Source organism: Myxocyprinus asiaticus, chromosome 2 (genome assembly GCF_019703515.2).
Source record: "Myxocyprinus asiaticus isolate MX2 ecotype Aquarium Trade chromosome 2, UBuf_Myxa_2, whole genome shotgun sequence".
Classification (NCBI taxonomy): domain Eukaryota; kingdom Metazoa; phylum Chordata; class Actinopteri; order Cypriniformes; family Catostomidae; genus Myxocyprinus; species Myxocyprinus asiaticus.
In genome coordinates this window covers 62,125,760-62,142,457 of record NC_059345.1, presented here as the reverse complement: position 1 = coordinate 62,142,457, position 16,698 = coordinate 62,125,760, and the positions used below count along the sequence as shown (strand labels likewise).

Below are 16,698 nucleotides of genomic sequence, written 5' to 3'. Positions count from 1 at the left end.
TTTGCTCAATCAGGCTTTTAGCTTTAATGTGGTTCGTTTCCTTCAGAACAGTCTGAAATCGCTAACTATTGCTTTCATAGTGCACTACCTACTTTCAACGGAACAATAAATGAAAGAACGAACGAGTGAGTGATTTCAGAGATAGCAAATGTCTGCCTATTAATCACATTTTTATAGACTTAAGGCAAAGGTATACTTAGTTTTTGCATGTTCCGGATCGGCTCGCGCCTGGTCGACACCGTTGCCTTTGTGAGTATATTCTTCTGACCGCGAGCGAATACGAATGAGTTTGACGCATGCCCACTACAACTTCATGATACTCTTTTAGTACAGTCAAAAGCAGGTGCATGCGTCAGCGATGCACATAGCCGAAGACCACGTGCGCGGGTCAAGAAAATCTAGATAGAGCGCGGTCAAGCCATGCAGCTGTGCTGATGATGCAATTTGCATCACACATACTGTGCGCGGAGTGATCCGCAACGTGGACACCTGAAGTAAACTTTGACCTTTAGTGTTCTAGTCGTACTTTAACTATTTGATGGCACATTTATGAAGAAATAAAAGCCATATTTTGTCGATTTTGTTAGTTTTACTGGTTATTACAACACAGAATACAATATTTACAGTACCTCATCCAGAAATATGTTTTCACTCTTTGGCATTGAACTTAGGTATTTTAAAACATCTCATATTCATTTTCCAAGCATATTCCTGCCAGAATGTAGGTTTAAAATCCTTATTTATAAGCCTGCTCCCACTCCCAATATGTTATATCTGTATCCAGTTCCATCTACTATATTTCTTTGATTTTATGCAGTTTCTCAATGTTCATTTCCTAGAGTATTTTATAAATGTCCCATTACATGTTCAACTTTACCTTCCACTTTTTGTTGTGAAATCAGCAAATTAAATTGAAAGTTCAGAGAGAAAAAGATTAAATGAGAATGAAAAAGAGATGTTATTATAAAAGGAAACAGTGGGGGATTTTCTAAATGACTCTGATCTGTAATTTTATAGGTCAAACCATCAGGTAGGAAATCAGTTTGTGTGTGTGTGTGTAGTACCTGTTTGCGAGTCTTAGATGCACACTCCTCAAGCGTTTCCGCTGCCTCCAGTTTGCCCTGTCTGCGGTACAGCCCTCCCAGGCTCTTCAATGTGGTATTAACAGTGGGGCTACACAGAGCAGGAAAGAGAAATGTCAAGAGTGATTCACCAATCAACATACGCACAGCACATCATCTGCCATTTAAAAAACTATGCCAATAGAAGAATAACTCCACTAATAAGGACAAAACATTGATTCCTCCATTCTCTGACACCCAGCATCCTGCACACTCACCTGTCCACTTTGCAGGCCTTGTACCAGCTGCCGTACTCTCCGTAAGGGACCGAGTCCTTCCTCCTGCCCTGGAAATTACCATCACTTTCTCTATTAAACTGATCCGCAATAAATTTTGTTTTGAAGTTCATGTTAAGTAATGTTGTTAACAAATGTTAACAAATGGAACCTTTGGAAGTGTTACCAATATAATAAATAAATAAGTTGAATTATTTATATCATTATAATACATATATATATATATATATATATATATATATATATATATATACACAGAGTGGGTCCAAAAATCTGAGACCACAAAATATTTATTCTATTATATGTACTGTTATCATTTTATATATATATATACACACACACCAATCAGCCACAACATTAAAACCACCTGCCTAATATTGTGTAGGTTCCCCTCGTGCCGTCAAAACAGCGCCAACCCGCATCTCAGAATAGCATTCTGAGATTATATTCTTTTCACCACAATTGTACAGAGTGGTTATCTGAGTTACCGTAGACTTTGTCAGTTCAAACCAGTCTGGCCATTCTCTGTTGACCTCTCTCATCAACAAGGCATTTCCATCCACATAACTGCTGCTTACTGGACGTTTTTTGTTTTTGGCACCATTCACAGTAAATTCTAAAGACTGTGTGTGAAAATCCCAGGAGATCAGCAGTTACAGAAATACTCAAACCAGCCTATCTGGCACCAACAATCGTGCCACAGTCCAAATCACTGAGATCACATTTTTCCCCATTTTGATGGTTGATGTGAACATTAACTGAAGCTTCTGACCTGTATCTGCATGATTTTATGCACTGCACTGCTGCCACACGATTGGCTGATTAGATAATCGCATGTATGATTGTTGGTGCCAGATGGGCTGGTTTGAGTATTTCTGTAACTGCTGATCTGGTGAGATTTTCACATACAACAGTCTTTAGAATTTATTCCGAATGGTGCCATAAATTACAATTTTGTCCTTCATAAACGATATTATTTTTGAGAAATGTACTAAAAATTTGAAAATCTCCCATTGACTTACACAGATGTCAATCATTCAAAATTTAACTGTCATTAATGAAGTCATATTGGCCTCTTCGCTGCAGCTGCTGATGTCCGTTTAACAATTTTTTTGCTGGCTTGGAAGAACTGATTTTTCCTGCAGTCAGTGCATTTTAATGGAGATCCAGATACAACTAGTAATACCTTGCTTTCTTCTCTTTCCTCTGCATGCATCCAGATTGGCTTGTTGTCATCTGAAGAAAAACAAAAAGCAAAACAGTATTGCTTTGGCATTGTAGCTGTGATTAATTCTAAATCTGTTACTGTTTGCACTAGAGGCTGTGCATTTCTAGCATTTCACTACATGGTATCAGGTAGTGACTTGACTTTTATCATAATGAGTTTGAAGAAGCTCTTGGAAACTGCAGTTGGATGTTTGCCTTAATCCTGTAAGTGTCTGATTGGCTTAAAGGGTTGTGATTTCACAACAGAGGGTTTAATAGTCCTGTGTGCATGATTGTAAATGAGATTACACATGATCCCTGAAAGACCATCAAACTTCTCCAAATGAACCTCACTCGCTCTCTACCTTACCATCTCTGCTGGAAAAACCATGACGATGCAAATAAAAAATACGTCCAGTGAAAGTACAAGAGAACAGCCCTGGGTCAAATATGGTCTTCGGTGGTGTCTGATGTACATCCACATGCACTTTTTTCTCTATTTTTTGTGCAAAATTGCAATTAATCAATATTTAAAGGTGCACTCAGTAACTTTTGTCTTTTTGTCATCTTGGATTTACACTGACACCTAGCGGCTTGCATGCAGCATCATTTAAAATCGATAGTTTTCAGTTTCAGATGTCATTGTAGAAATGTAGTATTCACAGTCAGCCATGATTACTTTAATCAATAAGTGAAAGTGTCCAATATCAGGACAGTTACTGAAATTAAGTGAGTAGTATTCGGCTAGTCATGTGATTCTAACATGGCAGCCCCCATGTGCAGACCCTCTCCATGTAGAATAAAACAGCTTTTATAAGGTTACTGATATGACTGGAGTCTTCATTTTAATGTGAGTGCTCATGATTTCCTACATATAATGCAAAATTACAATCCATGTCTTTAGGAATTAAACCTTTTTTTTTTTAATGAAGAAAAACTTACTGAGTGCACCTTTAACATAATTATGTATTTGCATTTAATGTTTGTATTGAGTATTGTTATGATTTATTTCTCATCATTTAGGCATCTGGAACCTTTTGAAACTTTTTGGTTAGTTTACTTCAAGTTTCTATGGGAAATAAAACTAAACTAACTTGAATGTAATTAACACTTTATTTCTATAGAACTAGTTATAATATTCTGACTATACACATGAGTAGACCACTTTACTGATTTGGGACTGTGCTTCGCATCCGTTTTGTGGTCTGACTGTGGCACGATATCGAGGGAAGCCCGATTGACTCACACAAGCGATGTGCTCTGATCTCTCCTATCTCTGAAGCACATATTGATGGAAGCCTGGTTGACACGTGCACACATGTATGCTCCAGAGATAGAGAAGGATAATGCAGAGCGGATCACCAGTACAGTTGGTTGGTTCTGTGTTACATCAAGCAACACACAGGCGGAAAACAGTCTTCAATCGCCCCCGTGCAGATACACATTTCGCATGAAATTCATATTTAGCGCTTATAAAGCAACGAACGCGAGATAAACATCATTCAATTTGTTTGAATATCAAATTATTTTTAATAAACCCTGATTTACATATACAGCTTTATAAATAAATTTTTAATGACATGTAACTCAGCAAATATATGCAATTGTAGGGGAATGCGTTTTGTAATTAACTAAAAATAAATAATAAAACGTATAGTTCCGGCTGTAAAATCAGAGTCACATTCGAAGTCACGTTCTGTTTATTATCATTAAAAAATTATTTATTCGACATTGACTTGTTTTTATTAAAATCACTGATGCCACTGGCATTACACTGATTTTACCCTGGATAAGGGGTGATTTTAGGCACAACGCTAAGTGAAAACACCGTAACACACGGCCTCTTTTGACTCCTCTTCAGGCTCTTCTCTATCCATGTGGTATTACGGCAACATTTCAATATATTTTTTTAAAACACATTCACTTAAAATGTTAAGATGAGTACATACTGTTGACTGATCCAAACTCCTTCTCATGTGCACGGGTCAGAATCTCCTTGTAAAGCGTTTCTGCGTCTTTGAACTTGCCCTGTTTCAGATAACACGTTGCCTGTGGAGGAATGAACATCATGACTAATGAGCTTCCGACAGACAATACCCGCAGGTTTTCAGATCTATAGCCAAAGGTTTATGTTTCATATCAAAATTCTCAAAGAGGGCTTATTCTTTGCTGACTGTATCTGCAGTTTCATCTAGACAAAAGATAAATGAGGTCTTTATTGATCTTGAGTATTTACTTTCATACATAAATACATGAATAAGAGACCTTCAGAGCTCAAGCCCAAGGTACATTGACAACATTGATTGAATATCAGATTTATTCTGCTCTAAAATGGATAGCAATTAATGTAAAGGGCTGAACGATATAGCTAAAAAAAATTGGTTAGCTATTCCTTGAAAAATGTCCATCTTTTGAAGATATACAGGTACATCTGAATACTCATGTTATGATTAAACTGTGACTGAATTATGTTATGACTGAGCTGAATATTTATGTGATGATTTTTTTGTTATATTCATGACTGAACTACACTTCACTGACTGTTAAGGTAAGCTTTGTCAATTAGTGGCTAGTTTAGAGCAATTCTACTAGAGTTTCAGTCACTTTAAACTTTGTCACTTTTAGACTTTGAGTTGCTAATTAAAGGGGTGGACTCAGCATTGTTTAGAAATATTGCTGTCGGCTACAGAAGAAGTATTTTTCTGTCAGAGTAAACAGTAGCAGTAGCTTGTTTGCTGTTTTTTCAGTTGTACTGGACTAGTAGCTATTGTTAGCCAGGAGACTGAACAGCACTTCACTGACTGATAAGGTAGGCTTTGTCAATTAGAGGCTAGTTTAAAGCAATTCTGTTGGAGTTTGTCACTTTTAGATTTTGAGTTGCTAATTTAAGGGGTGGACATAACAGTGTAGCAATTAGCACTTAATTACTGATCAACACTGAAGCGGCAGCCCTCGTGTGCATTCCCGCAAGTCTACATGCTCAAGCAAGGACAATGACAATACGCCATCCACTACGCTTAGTATTCCCTCTTTTTTTTGTTTCTTATACTTTTTCGATTTGCTTGTCATGGTTGTAAAATGTGCTTTCAGGATTTTCCTGTTGTTCACTCTATGCGAAAACGACTGCGACTCCCTCAGCCCTCTCTACCGACTTTCACCCACACCCCTTGTCTGACTGGGCGGGGTTTAGCAACTGGTTTGGTAGTTCCAACTCATGGAAATTCGCCACTCTCTCATCTCTCTGCAATAACACATCTTTTGAATCTCATGCAATTACTGCCATTAATCCTGCTAAAATTCACATTTTGGTCATCTATCATCCTCCAGGTCAACTAGGCAACTTCATTGAAGAGCTAGATGTGCTGCTGTCCTTATTCACTCAGGATAGCACTCCACTGGTGGTCCTTGGGAACTTCAACATCCACCTGAACGAACCTCAAGTGACAGACTTTCTTGCTCTTCTGACCTGTTCTCTCACACTCGCTCACTTCTCTTCTATGGTCTCTACATCACTTCCCTCCACTAACCACTTCTCTTCACTTGATGTAAATGAAGCTCCAAATAATTTTCGCTCAACATTAACTTCTTGTCTTGAAAGTTTCTGTCCTCTTACATCCAGCCCCTGGCTATCAGAGACACTTCACGACCACCGTTCTAAGCTCAGGGCTCCGGAGAGGAAGTGGTGCAAGTCAAAAGACCCTGTTGACCTGAGCAAGTATCAAACTCGTTTCTCCTCTAGTGTTTCTACTGCCAAGGTTGCCCATTACCAGAATAAGACCTGTAACACTTAAGATTCCCACCAACTATTTTCAACTTTCTCTTCTCTATTCTCACCAACCTCTCTGACTGCTGATAACATTGTCACTTTTTTCACTAACAAGGCGGCGACCATCAGGAGCCAGTTCTTTACATCACTGTAACAGTTAAAAGATGGGCAAGGAGGCGGCGGGAACCGGACAAACAAACAAACAAACACACATGGCAGTTGCGTGTGGCTCTCTCTCTCCCGAACTGCCCCATTCGGTTCGGCCCTATTCTTCTCCTCGGCTGATTAGCCCGATTGGGGGCCGGCCATGCGCACTCACGGCCTGGCCCCACTCTCGTCCTCGTAACACTCCTCCCTCCTTTGCCTCAGGCCGGGGAACCCCAGGCATGACGTACACCCACCCCCCCCTCCTTTCAGGCGGCCGGCAGCGACTCCTCAGTCCCCCGGCAGACGGCCGCGGCTGCTCCTTTGGGGGCTCCTGGACATTCAGCTCAACCGTGCCAAGATAGAACTCCTTGTGATACAAGCCAACCCATCTGTGGAGCACAACCTCACCATTAATCTTGGTTTAACTACACTAACACCAACCAGGACAGCCCGGAACCTGGGAGTGGTGTTTAATGACTGGCTTAACTTCACTGTCCACATCTAGTAAAAAAAAAACTGGTCTTGCAGGTTCACGCTTTATATCATCAGGAAAAACAGACCATTCCTGTCTGTATATGCTGCGCAGCTCGGGGTCCAAGTTTTTGTAATTTCAAGACTGGATTACTGCAACACTCTGTTGGCTGGCCTTCCAGCTAGCGCGATTAGCCAATGGAACAGCTGCACAGCTTCTGGTTCAATGGAACATGCTGCACAGCTCCAGTTCCAAGCTCTTGTCATTTCAAGACTGGACTACTGCAATGCTCTGTTGGCGGGCCTTCCAGCTAGGGCAATTAGCCAATGGAACGGCACCCTCATACTTCAACTCACTCCTCCAGGTCTATGTCCCGTCCCCTCTCAATCTTTGCGGTCAATGAACAAGCGGCGTCTGGTGGTCAAATCACAACAAGGCACAAAGTCCATTTCACAATCATTCACTTTCTGTGTTCCTCTGTGGTGGAATACATTTCCAACCTCCACCTGATCTGCTTTATCCATCTCAACATTTAAGAAACAGCTGATTACACATCTCTTTCATGAGCACTTAACTAACCCATAATAATTGCACTTACTAATAATGCCAATTATTTACTACTCTTAGAACTTGGCAGTGCGATACTACAGATATTGTTGACTTTTGAATGACAAGTTTCTTATTATGTTCCTCATTTGACTAAATGAATGACTAAATGTAAATGAATATTTATGTAATTGCTTAGAACTGCCTTAAAAGTTTGTTTTTTTTGTTTTTGTTTTTCAGACAGAGAAACCACAATTTCGTCCATTCAACCACTGTAGATAAAAAATGTGTAATGCTGGTAATAAAATACCATAATTAATTTAAAAATAATCAAGGTATGTTTCCCACTGACTGCTTTTCGCTAAATGATAAAAGAAAAAAATGGACTGTTGTATGAACCTATTTTGTGAAAACATATCTCTATTGTCTATTTAAAATATCTCAGTATTAACATGCTCTTATAGTCACGAATAGCAAGATTAGACCACTGGCACCACCTTAATACATGCGGCAAATACAAAAAACCTTAAAACTATAGTGATATTCACAACTGAGTTGTTCTTTCATTGGTTGTTCAGACCAGTGACAGAAGTGAGTTCATCTCCCCTTACCAGGTTGTTTTTGGTCTTGGCCACGTTGGGGTCGTCAGCACCCAGTTTGTTCTCATAAATCTCGAGGGCCCTGCGGTAATAATATTCCACTTCCTCATACTTCCCCTGATTCTGACACAACAGAGCCAGATTATTCAGCTGCTTTGCCACATCAGGGTGGAATTTACCCAAGACCTGCAACATCACACACATACACACAAAAAACATATTATATATAAAATACTGTCTGTACCAAAAGATCATGTGAGTAAATCTCATAAAAAACATGTCTAGGTCTCATGTCACCCCAAAATTATGTTTTTGTTAGAAAGAAAGCCTATTTTAGGAACATTACGATTTTGCACTGTTTGTGACATTATTATCATGCCAATTAAGCACATGTCCCTCCATATCCTCATATTCATCATGCATCATGAGTATGAGTTTTTTTTTTTTTTGTAACTTCCATTATCCTAAATGATGATTCTCAGTACTGATATACTATTTTGTACTGTATTGTATTATTTACATCCATTTTATAATTATCAATAAAAGTATGAGCAAATACTACCATGATACATAAATACTTTACATTTTAAATAATATACTATTTTTTCTCATTACTGCAGCGGCGGCCCATCAGAGGAGGCAAGGGAAGCTGAGCCTCAAAAATTTACTCAAAAGGATCGTAACAAAAAAAGTGATTAAATTAACAGCTGATTTAATCAATTTACCTACTAACAAATATGTATTCACTTTTTATCATTTATTGGAGGATCTATAAAGACATGAAATATTGAATGACAGGATCATATATAAATTTGGTTCGAGGAAGCAGTGGAGGATAGAGTTCCTCTACACATACTGTATTAGTTGAGTAGATGTTATTGTACATGCAATGAGATTATAAATGTTTGCATCAACAAATGTTTGTCTGTAGATGGCACTGCATTGTTACATTCATTTTCTATATTGACAAGTGTTGGGTTGGTGATCAGAAAGATTATATCACATTGCTAGTTAGAGAGACTATTTTAATGATATCAGGGGGAAGGAGATCATTTGTGTATGGGAGCATTACCAGCAAAAAATCATATAATAAAACATCTTTTATTGGTTTGACCTTTAAACACCGATTTACATATTTGCCCCCCTGGAAAATTCCCTCACGACCGGCACTGCAATACAGTAATAAGAATGAAATGTGGTGGGAAGGGGGTAATGTTTCGTATATATTTGATTTCTCTATGTGATTTTGAAGTGTTATATGATCTGGACATGTTTTTGAAAAGGTTTGCAAGATTCACCCATATACTATGAAAATAATGTAAAGTCGCTTCTTTTAAAGTGTGCTTGAGGCGTGGGGCCAGCAAACCTTCTCTCTGATCTCCAGCGCTCTCTTGCACAGCGGCTCCGCCTCCTTGTGTTTACCGCGTTTGCCGTACAGCACAGCGAGGTTATTGAGCGTGGCTGCCACGGCAGGATGATCTTTACCTAGAGTCTTCTCTCTGATGGCCAGAGCGTCATTTAACAGGTGAGCTGCCTCTTTATATTTATTCTGATCCCTGCAAGAAAGTACAGAAATTTCTGTCCACTTTATGGGAGAAGAGCACAAGCACATTTCAGCTGCTATTCAATTCAAAAAGCACTGTGGGGGTACCATCGTACAGTGATGTTATCAGATGGTAATATCATTGTACTTTGAGATATACCATGATACGGAATGATTACCATATTTATGGACCCTGGTATTTACATGGTACTCCCCTGGTACTTCACAGAATACCACAGTATAGTAGAAGAATACCCTGCAAAAAATGTAGCTCAACTGGTAGTCCATGGCGCTAGCAATGCCAAGGCATGAATTCAATTCCCAGGGAAAGCACGGACTGATAAAATGTATACAGTTGTGCTTAAAAGTTTGCATACCCTGGCAGAAATTGTGATTTTTTTGGCATTGATTTTGAAAATATGACTGATCATGCAAAAAAACTGTCTTTTATTTAAGGATAGCCATTTATTATCACATAGTTGTTTGGCTTCTTTTTAAATCATAATGATAACAGAAATCACTCAAATGGCCCTGATCAAAAGTTTAACATACCCTTGAATGTTTGGCCTTGTTACAGACACGCAAGGTGACACACAGTTAAATGGCAATTAAAGGTTAATTTCCCACACCTGTGGCTTTTTAAATTGCAATTAGTGCCTGTATATAAATAGTCAATGAGTTTGTTAGCTCTAACATGGATGCACTGAGCAGGCTAGATACTGAGCCATGGGGAACAGAAAAGAACTGTCAAAAGACCTGCGTAACAAGGTTATGAAACTTTATAAAGATGGAAAAGGATATAAAAAGATATCCAAAGCCTTGAAAATGCCAGTCAGTACTGTTCAATCACTTATTAAGAAGTGGAAAATTCAGGGATCTCTTGATACCAAGCCAAGGTCAGGTAGACAAAAAAGATTTCAGCCACAACTGCCAGAAGAATTGTTTGGGATACAAAGAAAAACCCACAGGTAACCTCAGGAGAAATATAGGCTGCTCTGGAAAAAGACAGTGTGGTTGTTTCAAGGAGCATAATATGACGATACTTGAACAAAAATGAGCTGCATGGTCGAGTTGCCAGAAAGAAGCCTTTACAAAAAAAACACCTTGACACGCCTCACAGCTTCTGGCACACTGTAATTTGAAATGACGAGACCAAAATAGAGCTTTATGGTCACAACCATAAGCACTATGTTTGGAGAGGGGTCAACAAGGCCTATAGTGAAAAGAATACCATCCCCACTGTGAAGCATGTGGGTGTGTTTTGGGGGTGTGTGAGCTCTAAAGGCACGGGGAATCTTGTGAAAATTTATGGCAAGGTGAATGCAGCATGTTATCAGAAAATACTGGCAGACAATTTGCATTCTTCTGCACATGGGATGCTCTTGGACTTTCCAGCATGACAATGACCCTAAGCACAAGGCCAAGTTGACCCTCCAGTGGTTACAGCAGAAAAAGGTGAAGGTTCTGGAGTGGCCATCACAGTCTCCTGACCTTAATATCATCGAGCCACTCTGGGGAGATCTCAAACGTGTGGTTCATCCAAGACAACCAAAGACTTTGCATGACCTGGAGACGAATGGGCAGCAATACCACCTGCAAGAATTTGGGACAACTATTACAAAAGACTGCACTTGATGCTAAAGGGGGCAATACACAGTATTAAGAACTAAGGGTATGCAGACTTTTGAACAGGGGTCATTTCATTTTTTTCTTTGTTGCCATGTTTTGTTTTATGATTGTGCCATTCTGTTATAACCTACAGTTGAATATGAATCCCATAAGAAATAAAAGAAATGTGTTTTGCCTGCTCACTCATGTTTCCTTTAAAAATGGTACATATATTACCAATTCTCCAAGGGTATGCAAAATTTTGAGCACAACTGTATCCCAAATGCACAGTATCCATGTAGGTATAAGAGCATCTGCTAATTGCGTAAATTTAAATCTAAAAGTTATTTGTTAATTAATTGTTAATTCAGTGCAATTAATTCACTGCTCACCCGCTGATCCTAAGCTTCTGGAGGGCACACAGACTTGAAGTAGCGAGTATAGATAGGGGGAGGTGCAGAGCCAGTGGTTGTTCTGTAAGCGAGCATCAATGCCTTGAACTTGATGTGAGCAATCATTGGCAACCAGTACAGTTCGATGAAGAGAGGTGTGACGTGCTCACTTGGGCTCGTTGGAGACCAATCGTGCTGCCGTGTTCTGGATCAATTGCAGAGTTTGACTGTTTATGCAGAAAGTCCCGCCAGAAGAGCAGTGCAATAGTCCAGTCTAGATATAACAAGAGCCTGGACAAGGAGTTGTGTTGCATGCTCAGATGGGAAAGGTCTAATCTTCCCAATGTTATACAGAGCATATCTGCATGATCGGGCTGTTCCTGCAATGTGGTCCGTGAAATTCAACTGAATGTCAAAAACAACGCCAAAATTTCTGGCTGTCCTGGATGGCGTTATTGTTGACGAGTCTAGTTGAATGGTAAAGTTATGCTAAACTGCTAGGCTCACTAGAACAACTAAAATCTCCATCTTTGCTAGGTTGACTTGGAGTTGGTGTTCTTTCACCCAACACAGAATGTCTGACAGGTAGGCTGAGATCTGTGCAGCTACCATAGGATCGTCAGGCTGGATTAGACAATTTTCTTGCCATTAGAGCCATTCAAGCTTGAAGTACTGCCTTGATGTTTTTTCAAATCCAGAGCAGTAAGGGGCATTCAGCACAGCCTTAGTTTGGAGTTATACTGGCAACGTGCCTCAACAAACTAATGGGAGCAGCCGAGATGGGCAACAAATGACCCATTTGACCCTATTGTGCTCAAATACAGCTGGAACGAGCACAATAAAATGCAGGGATTTTGAGACATTTCTTTCAAAGTTTAAACTACATTTTACCTTACAGTGTCCTATAATGCGGCCTTTAGGGCACAAGGTGCTGAAAACCAGGGAGACACAATGCAACCAAAGTAAACCAATTTTTTTTTCATTGAAACTGTTTGCTGTGTCTTTCAAGGAGTACTCTCTAACCTGTACACCAAGGCGAGGATATTTAGCATGGTGGCCACATCTGGATGGTCATGTCCAGAAGTTTTCTCCAGGTCTTCCAGGGCCTGTTTGCAGAGCGGCACAGCCACCTCATACCGGCCCTGAGAGGCGTACTGGATCACCAGGTTGTGGAGAGTTCGGAGGCGTGCTGGGATCTCGTACCCTCCCTGCTGTGCCGCCACTTCACCGCTGGGCCGAGCTGGAGTGGTAGGATTAAATGTAGAGGTTAAGGCTAAATGTCAAAGGTCAGGGACCATAACATGGCTATTGGAATCTGTTCCAAAGTGAGGTAATACACTTTTTGTAGGCAGCATCTCTGTTAACTCATTTACATTTACATTTATGCATTTGGCAGACGCTTTTATCCAAAGTGACTTACAGTGCCCTGATTACAGGGACAATCCCCCTGGAGCAACCTGGAGTTAATTGCCTTGCTCAAGGACACAATGGTGGTGGCTGTGGGGATTGAACCAACAACCTTCCGCTTATCAGTTCAGTGCTTTAGTCCACTACACAACCACCACTCCACACTCTGTCACTAATGCGCACAAAACAAACATCACTCCTCACAAGCATTTTTAAGAAGATGGCACTATTTCTTTCTTTTTTTTTTTTTTTTACATTTCTGCAATATTATTGAGACTTTACTTAATCATCTAGGATGAATGGCTGCTTACTTATTCTGCATACATATCTGCATACTTCTACTATGCACTACAAATATGTACTTTTTACACTGGTGATGAGAAAGTGCACTGCAAGTCTGAAAGACTATAAAGACATATTTTTTATAACTTGCTGTTTTTACTTGTTTTAACTCTATAAGTCAGTGCACACCGATGACTACAAATGCTGTCTTGGTAGCTTACTAGGGTTTGGAACAAAGCCTTTATTTTTCTATGTGAATGCTTTCATGCCACATGCAGAGCACACAAATATATTAACAGATAACTAATAATCATTGTTTAATGTTTTCTGATCAAGGCATCTGTCTCTCACCTGGCCCCTGGTCGTCATCATTAGGAAACAGATCGTCGAGATTGTCCTTCTTCTCTCCATGTTTCTCCTCCGAGGGCGAGGTGTCCTCATCCAGCTTGCGGATCTGATTCATGAACTCCAGATGTTTCTTCTCCTCCTCTAGCTGTGCAACGCTCTGCTCACTCTTCTGCAGCTTGTGCTGCGTGCTGGCCAGCTCGTCCCGCAGCCACTGGTTCTCTTGACAGAGCCGTCGAACCTGTGCACGCAACTTCTGTTTTTCAGACTCCACAGAGCTCAGATGACCAGACAGAGCGATGATCACCTGAGAAAAGTTACACACCGAAGTTTCAAACCTGGACTTGACACAAACCCCAGCTGTTAACCAAATGTTGAAATTGAATTTAGCTTTAAATCTTTAAAAAGTTACAGTCAATCCAAAGCAAGGCTGTAACTCTATTACTAAAACTACATCTACATTAATCCACATATAGTTTTGGAGATCAGTTTTCCCCATTCAAGTAGATAGAAGCTGTTTTTGCATGACTAGAAAAAAGCTGCATCTAATCCAGAGGAAGTGAAAGATGGGGTAATTGGTGGATACCTGTGCCTCTCCCAGTCCCAGCTCAATGTCTTCCAGGCTCTTGCGGAGCAGGGTTGATTTCTCCTGGGCAATGGGTGGTTGGGTGCAGTCCAGTATGGAGTTGAGGAGCTGAGCATGCTCCCCACGCAGCGTCTCCAAACCCTGCATCACTGCTTTAGTGTTCAGCACAATCTCATCCTGCGTTAGCCGCTCCAGGGTCTCCTCTCGCGGGTACACCATGGTGGACATCACCCGCAGGACACAGCACTTACTGACAGGGATGAGAGTAAAAGAATGAGAATGAAGAAAAATGGGGGATGGTCCAGTATCCCGCACGATTAAAGTTACTTATTTTCCTGTAATATTTTGATTTCTCTTTTTTATCGTAGTCTTGGGGACATCAGCTACCAATAGTTTTATTTTGGGGGCGCTTTTTGCCTTTTTTTTTTAAATGAGTCTTAAATTCTTCATTTAAGAATTTGTACAGTTTTTGCTACTGTATCTTTAAGACTTCTATATGTAAATAATCTTTGTTATGATTGACTAACCTCTAATTGAAAGGAGCAAAAATATCCCTGTTACATCACTTAATACTGAACAGGCATTAATATGTACAGTTGAAGTCAGAAGTTTACATACACCTTAGCCAAATATATTTAAACCCAGTTTTTCCACAATTCCTGACATTTAATCGTAGAAAACATTCTCTGTCTTAGGTCAGTTAGGATCACTACTTTACTTTGGGAATGTGAAATGTCAGAATAATAGTAGAGAGAATGATTTATTCCAGCTTTTATTTCTTTCATCACATTCCCAGTGGGTCAGAAGTTTACATACACTTTGTTAGTATTTGGTAACATTGCCTTTAAATTGTTTAACTTGGGTCAAACATTTTGGGTAGCCTTCCACAAGCTTCTCACAAAACGTTGCTGGAATTTTGGCTCATTCCTCCAGACAGAACTGGTGTAACCAGTCAGGTTTGTAAGCCTACTTGCTCGTACACACTTTTTCAGTTCTGTCCACAAATTTTCTAATCATATTGAGGTCAGGGCTTTGTGATGGCCACTCCAATACCTTGACTTTGTTGTCTTTAAGCCATATTGCCACAATTTTGGAGGTATGGTTGGGGTCATTGTCCATTTGGAAGACCCATTTGTGACTGAGCTTTAACTGTCTGGCTGATGTCTTGAGATGTCATGATGCCATCTATTTTGTGAAGTGTACCAGTCCCTCCTGCAGCAAAGCACCCCCACTACATGATGCAGCCACCCCCATGCTTCACGGTTGGGATGGTGTTCTTCGGCTTGCAAGCCTCACCCTTTTTCCTCCAAACATAATGATGTTCATTATGGCCAAACAGTTACATTTTTGTTTCATCAGACCAGAGGACATTTCTCCAAAAATTAAGATCTTTGTCCCCATGTGCACTTGCAAACTGTAGTTTGGCTTTTTTATGGTGGTTTTGGAGCAGTGGCTTCTTCCTTGCTGAACAGCCTTTCAGGTTATGTCACTATAGGACTTGTTTTACTGTGGATATAGATACTTGTCTACCGTGTTTCCTCATGCATCTTCACAAGGTCCTTTGCTGTTGTTCTGGGATTGATTTGCACTTTTCGCATCAAACTACGTTCAACTCTAGGAGACAGAATGTGTCTCCTTTCTGAGTGGTATGATGGCTGCGTGGCCCCATGGTGTTAATACTTGCGTACTATTGTTTGTACAAATGAACGTGGTACCTTCAGGCATTTGGAAATTGCTCCCAAGGATGAACCAAACTTGTGGAGGTCTACAATTTTTTTTTTCTGAGGTCTTGGGTAATTGAAACTAATTGGCTAATTGCCTAAAGGATTGACATCATTTTCTGGAATTTTCCAAGCTGCTTAAAGGCACAGTTAACTTAGTGTATGTAAACTTCTGACCCACTGGAATTGTGATATAGTCAATTAAAAGTGAAACAATCTGTCTGTAAACAATTGTTGGAAAAATTACTTGTGTCATGCACAAAGTAGATGTCCTAAACAACTTGCCAAAAACTATAGTTTGCTAATATGAAATCTGTGGAGTGGTTAAAAAATGAGTTTTAGGGGGCCTGGGCAGCTCAGCGAGTATTGACGCTAACTACCAGCCCTGGAGTCGTGAGTTTGAATCCAGGGTGTTCTGAGTGACTCCAGCCAGGTCTCCTAAGCAACCAAATTGGCCCGATTGCTAGGGAGGGTAGAGTCACATGCGGTAACCTCCTCGTGGTCACGATTAGTGGTTCTCGCTCTGAATGGGGTGCATGGTAAGTTATGCGTGGATTGTGGAGAGTAGCATGAACCTCCACATGCTGGGAGTCTCCATGGTGTCATGCACAACGAGCCACGTGATAAGATGCGTGGATTGACGGTCTCAGAAGGAGGCAACTGAGACTTGTCCTCCGCCACCTGGATTGAGGTGAGTAACCGCGCCACCACGAGGACCTAC

At 40.3% G+C, this 16,698-nt stretch overlaps 1 protein-coding gene across 1 annotated transcript in view; it reads right to left on the bottom strand.

Moving 5' to 3' along the window:
- The window catches only part of LOC127452969 (kinesin light chain 2-like), a 32,201-nt gene that overhangs the window by 8,714 nt on the left and 6,789 nt on the right, over positions 1–16,698 (bottom strand). Inside the window, exons 2-10 of the mRNA XM_051718913.1 lie at positions 14,257–14,506; positions 13,677–13,977; positions 12,660–12,876; positions 9,460–9,649; positions 8,106–8,279; positions 4,513–4,612; positions 2,544–2,593; positions 1,340–1,407; positions 1,065–1,173 (exon numbers count right to left, since the gene is read on the bottom strand). Coding sequence (XP_051574873.1) covers positions 1,065–1,173; positions 1,340–1,407; positions 2,544–2,593; positions 4,513–4,612; positions 8,106–8,279; positions 9,460–9,649; positions 12,660–12,876; positions 13,677–13,977; positions 14,257–14,484 — 1,437 coding nt within the window. The 5' untranslated portion in view covers positions 14,485–14,506. The remainder of the gene's footprint in view (positions 1–1,064; positions 1,174–1,339; positions 1,408–2,543; positions 2,594–4,512; positions 4,613–8,105; positions 8,280–9,459; positions 9,650–12,659; positions 12,877–13,676; positions 13,978–14,256; positions 14,507–16,698) is intronic.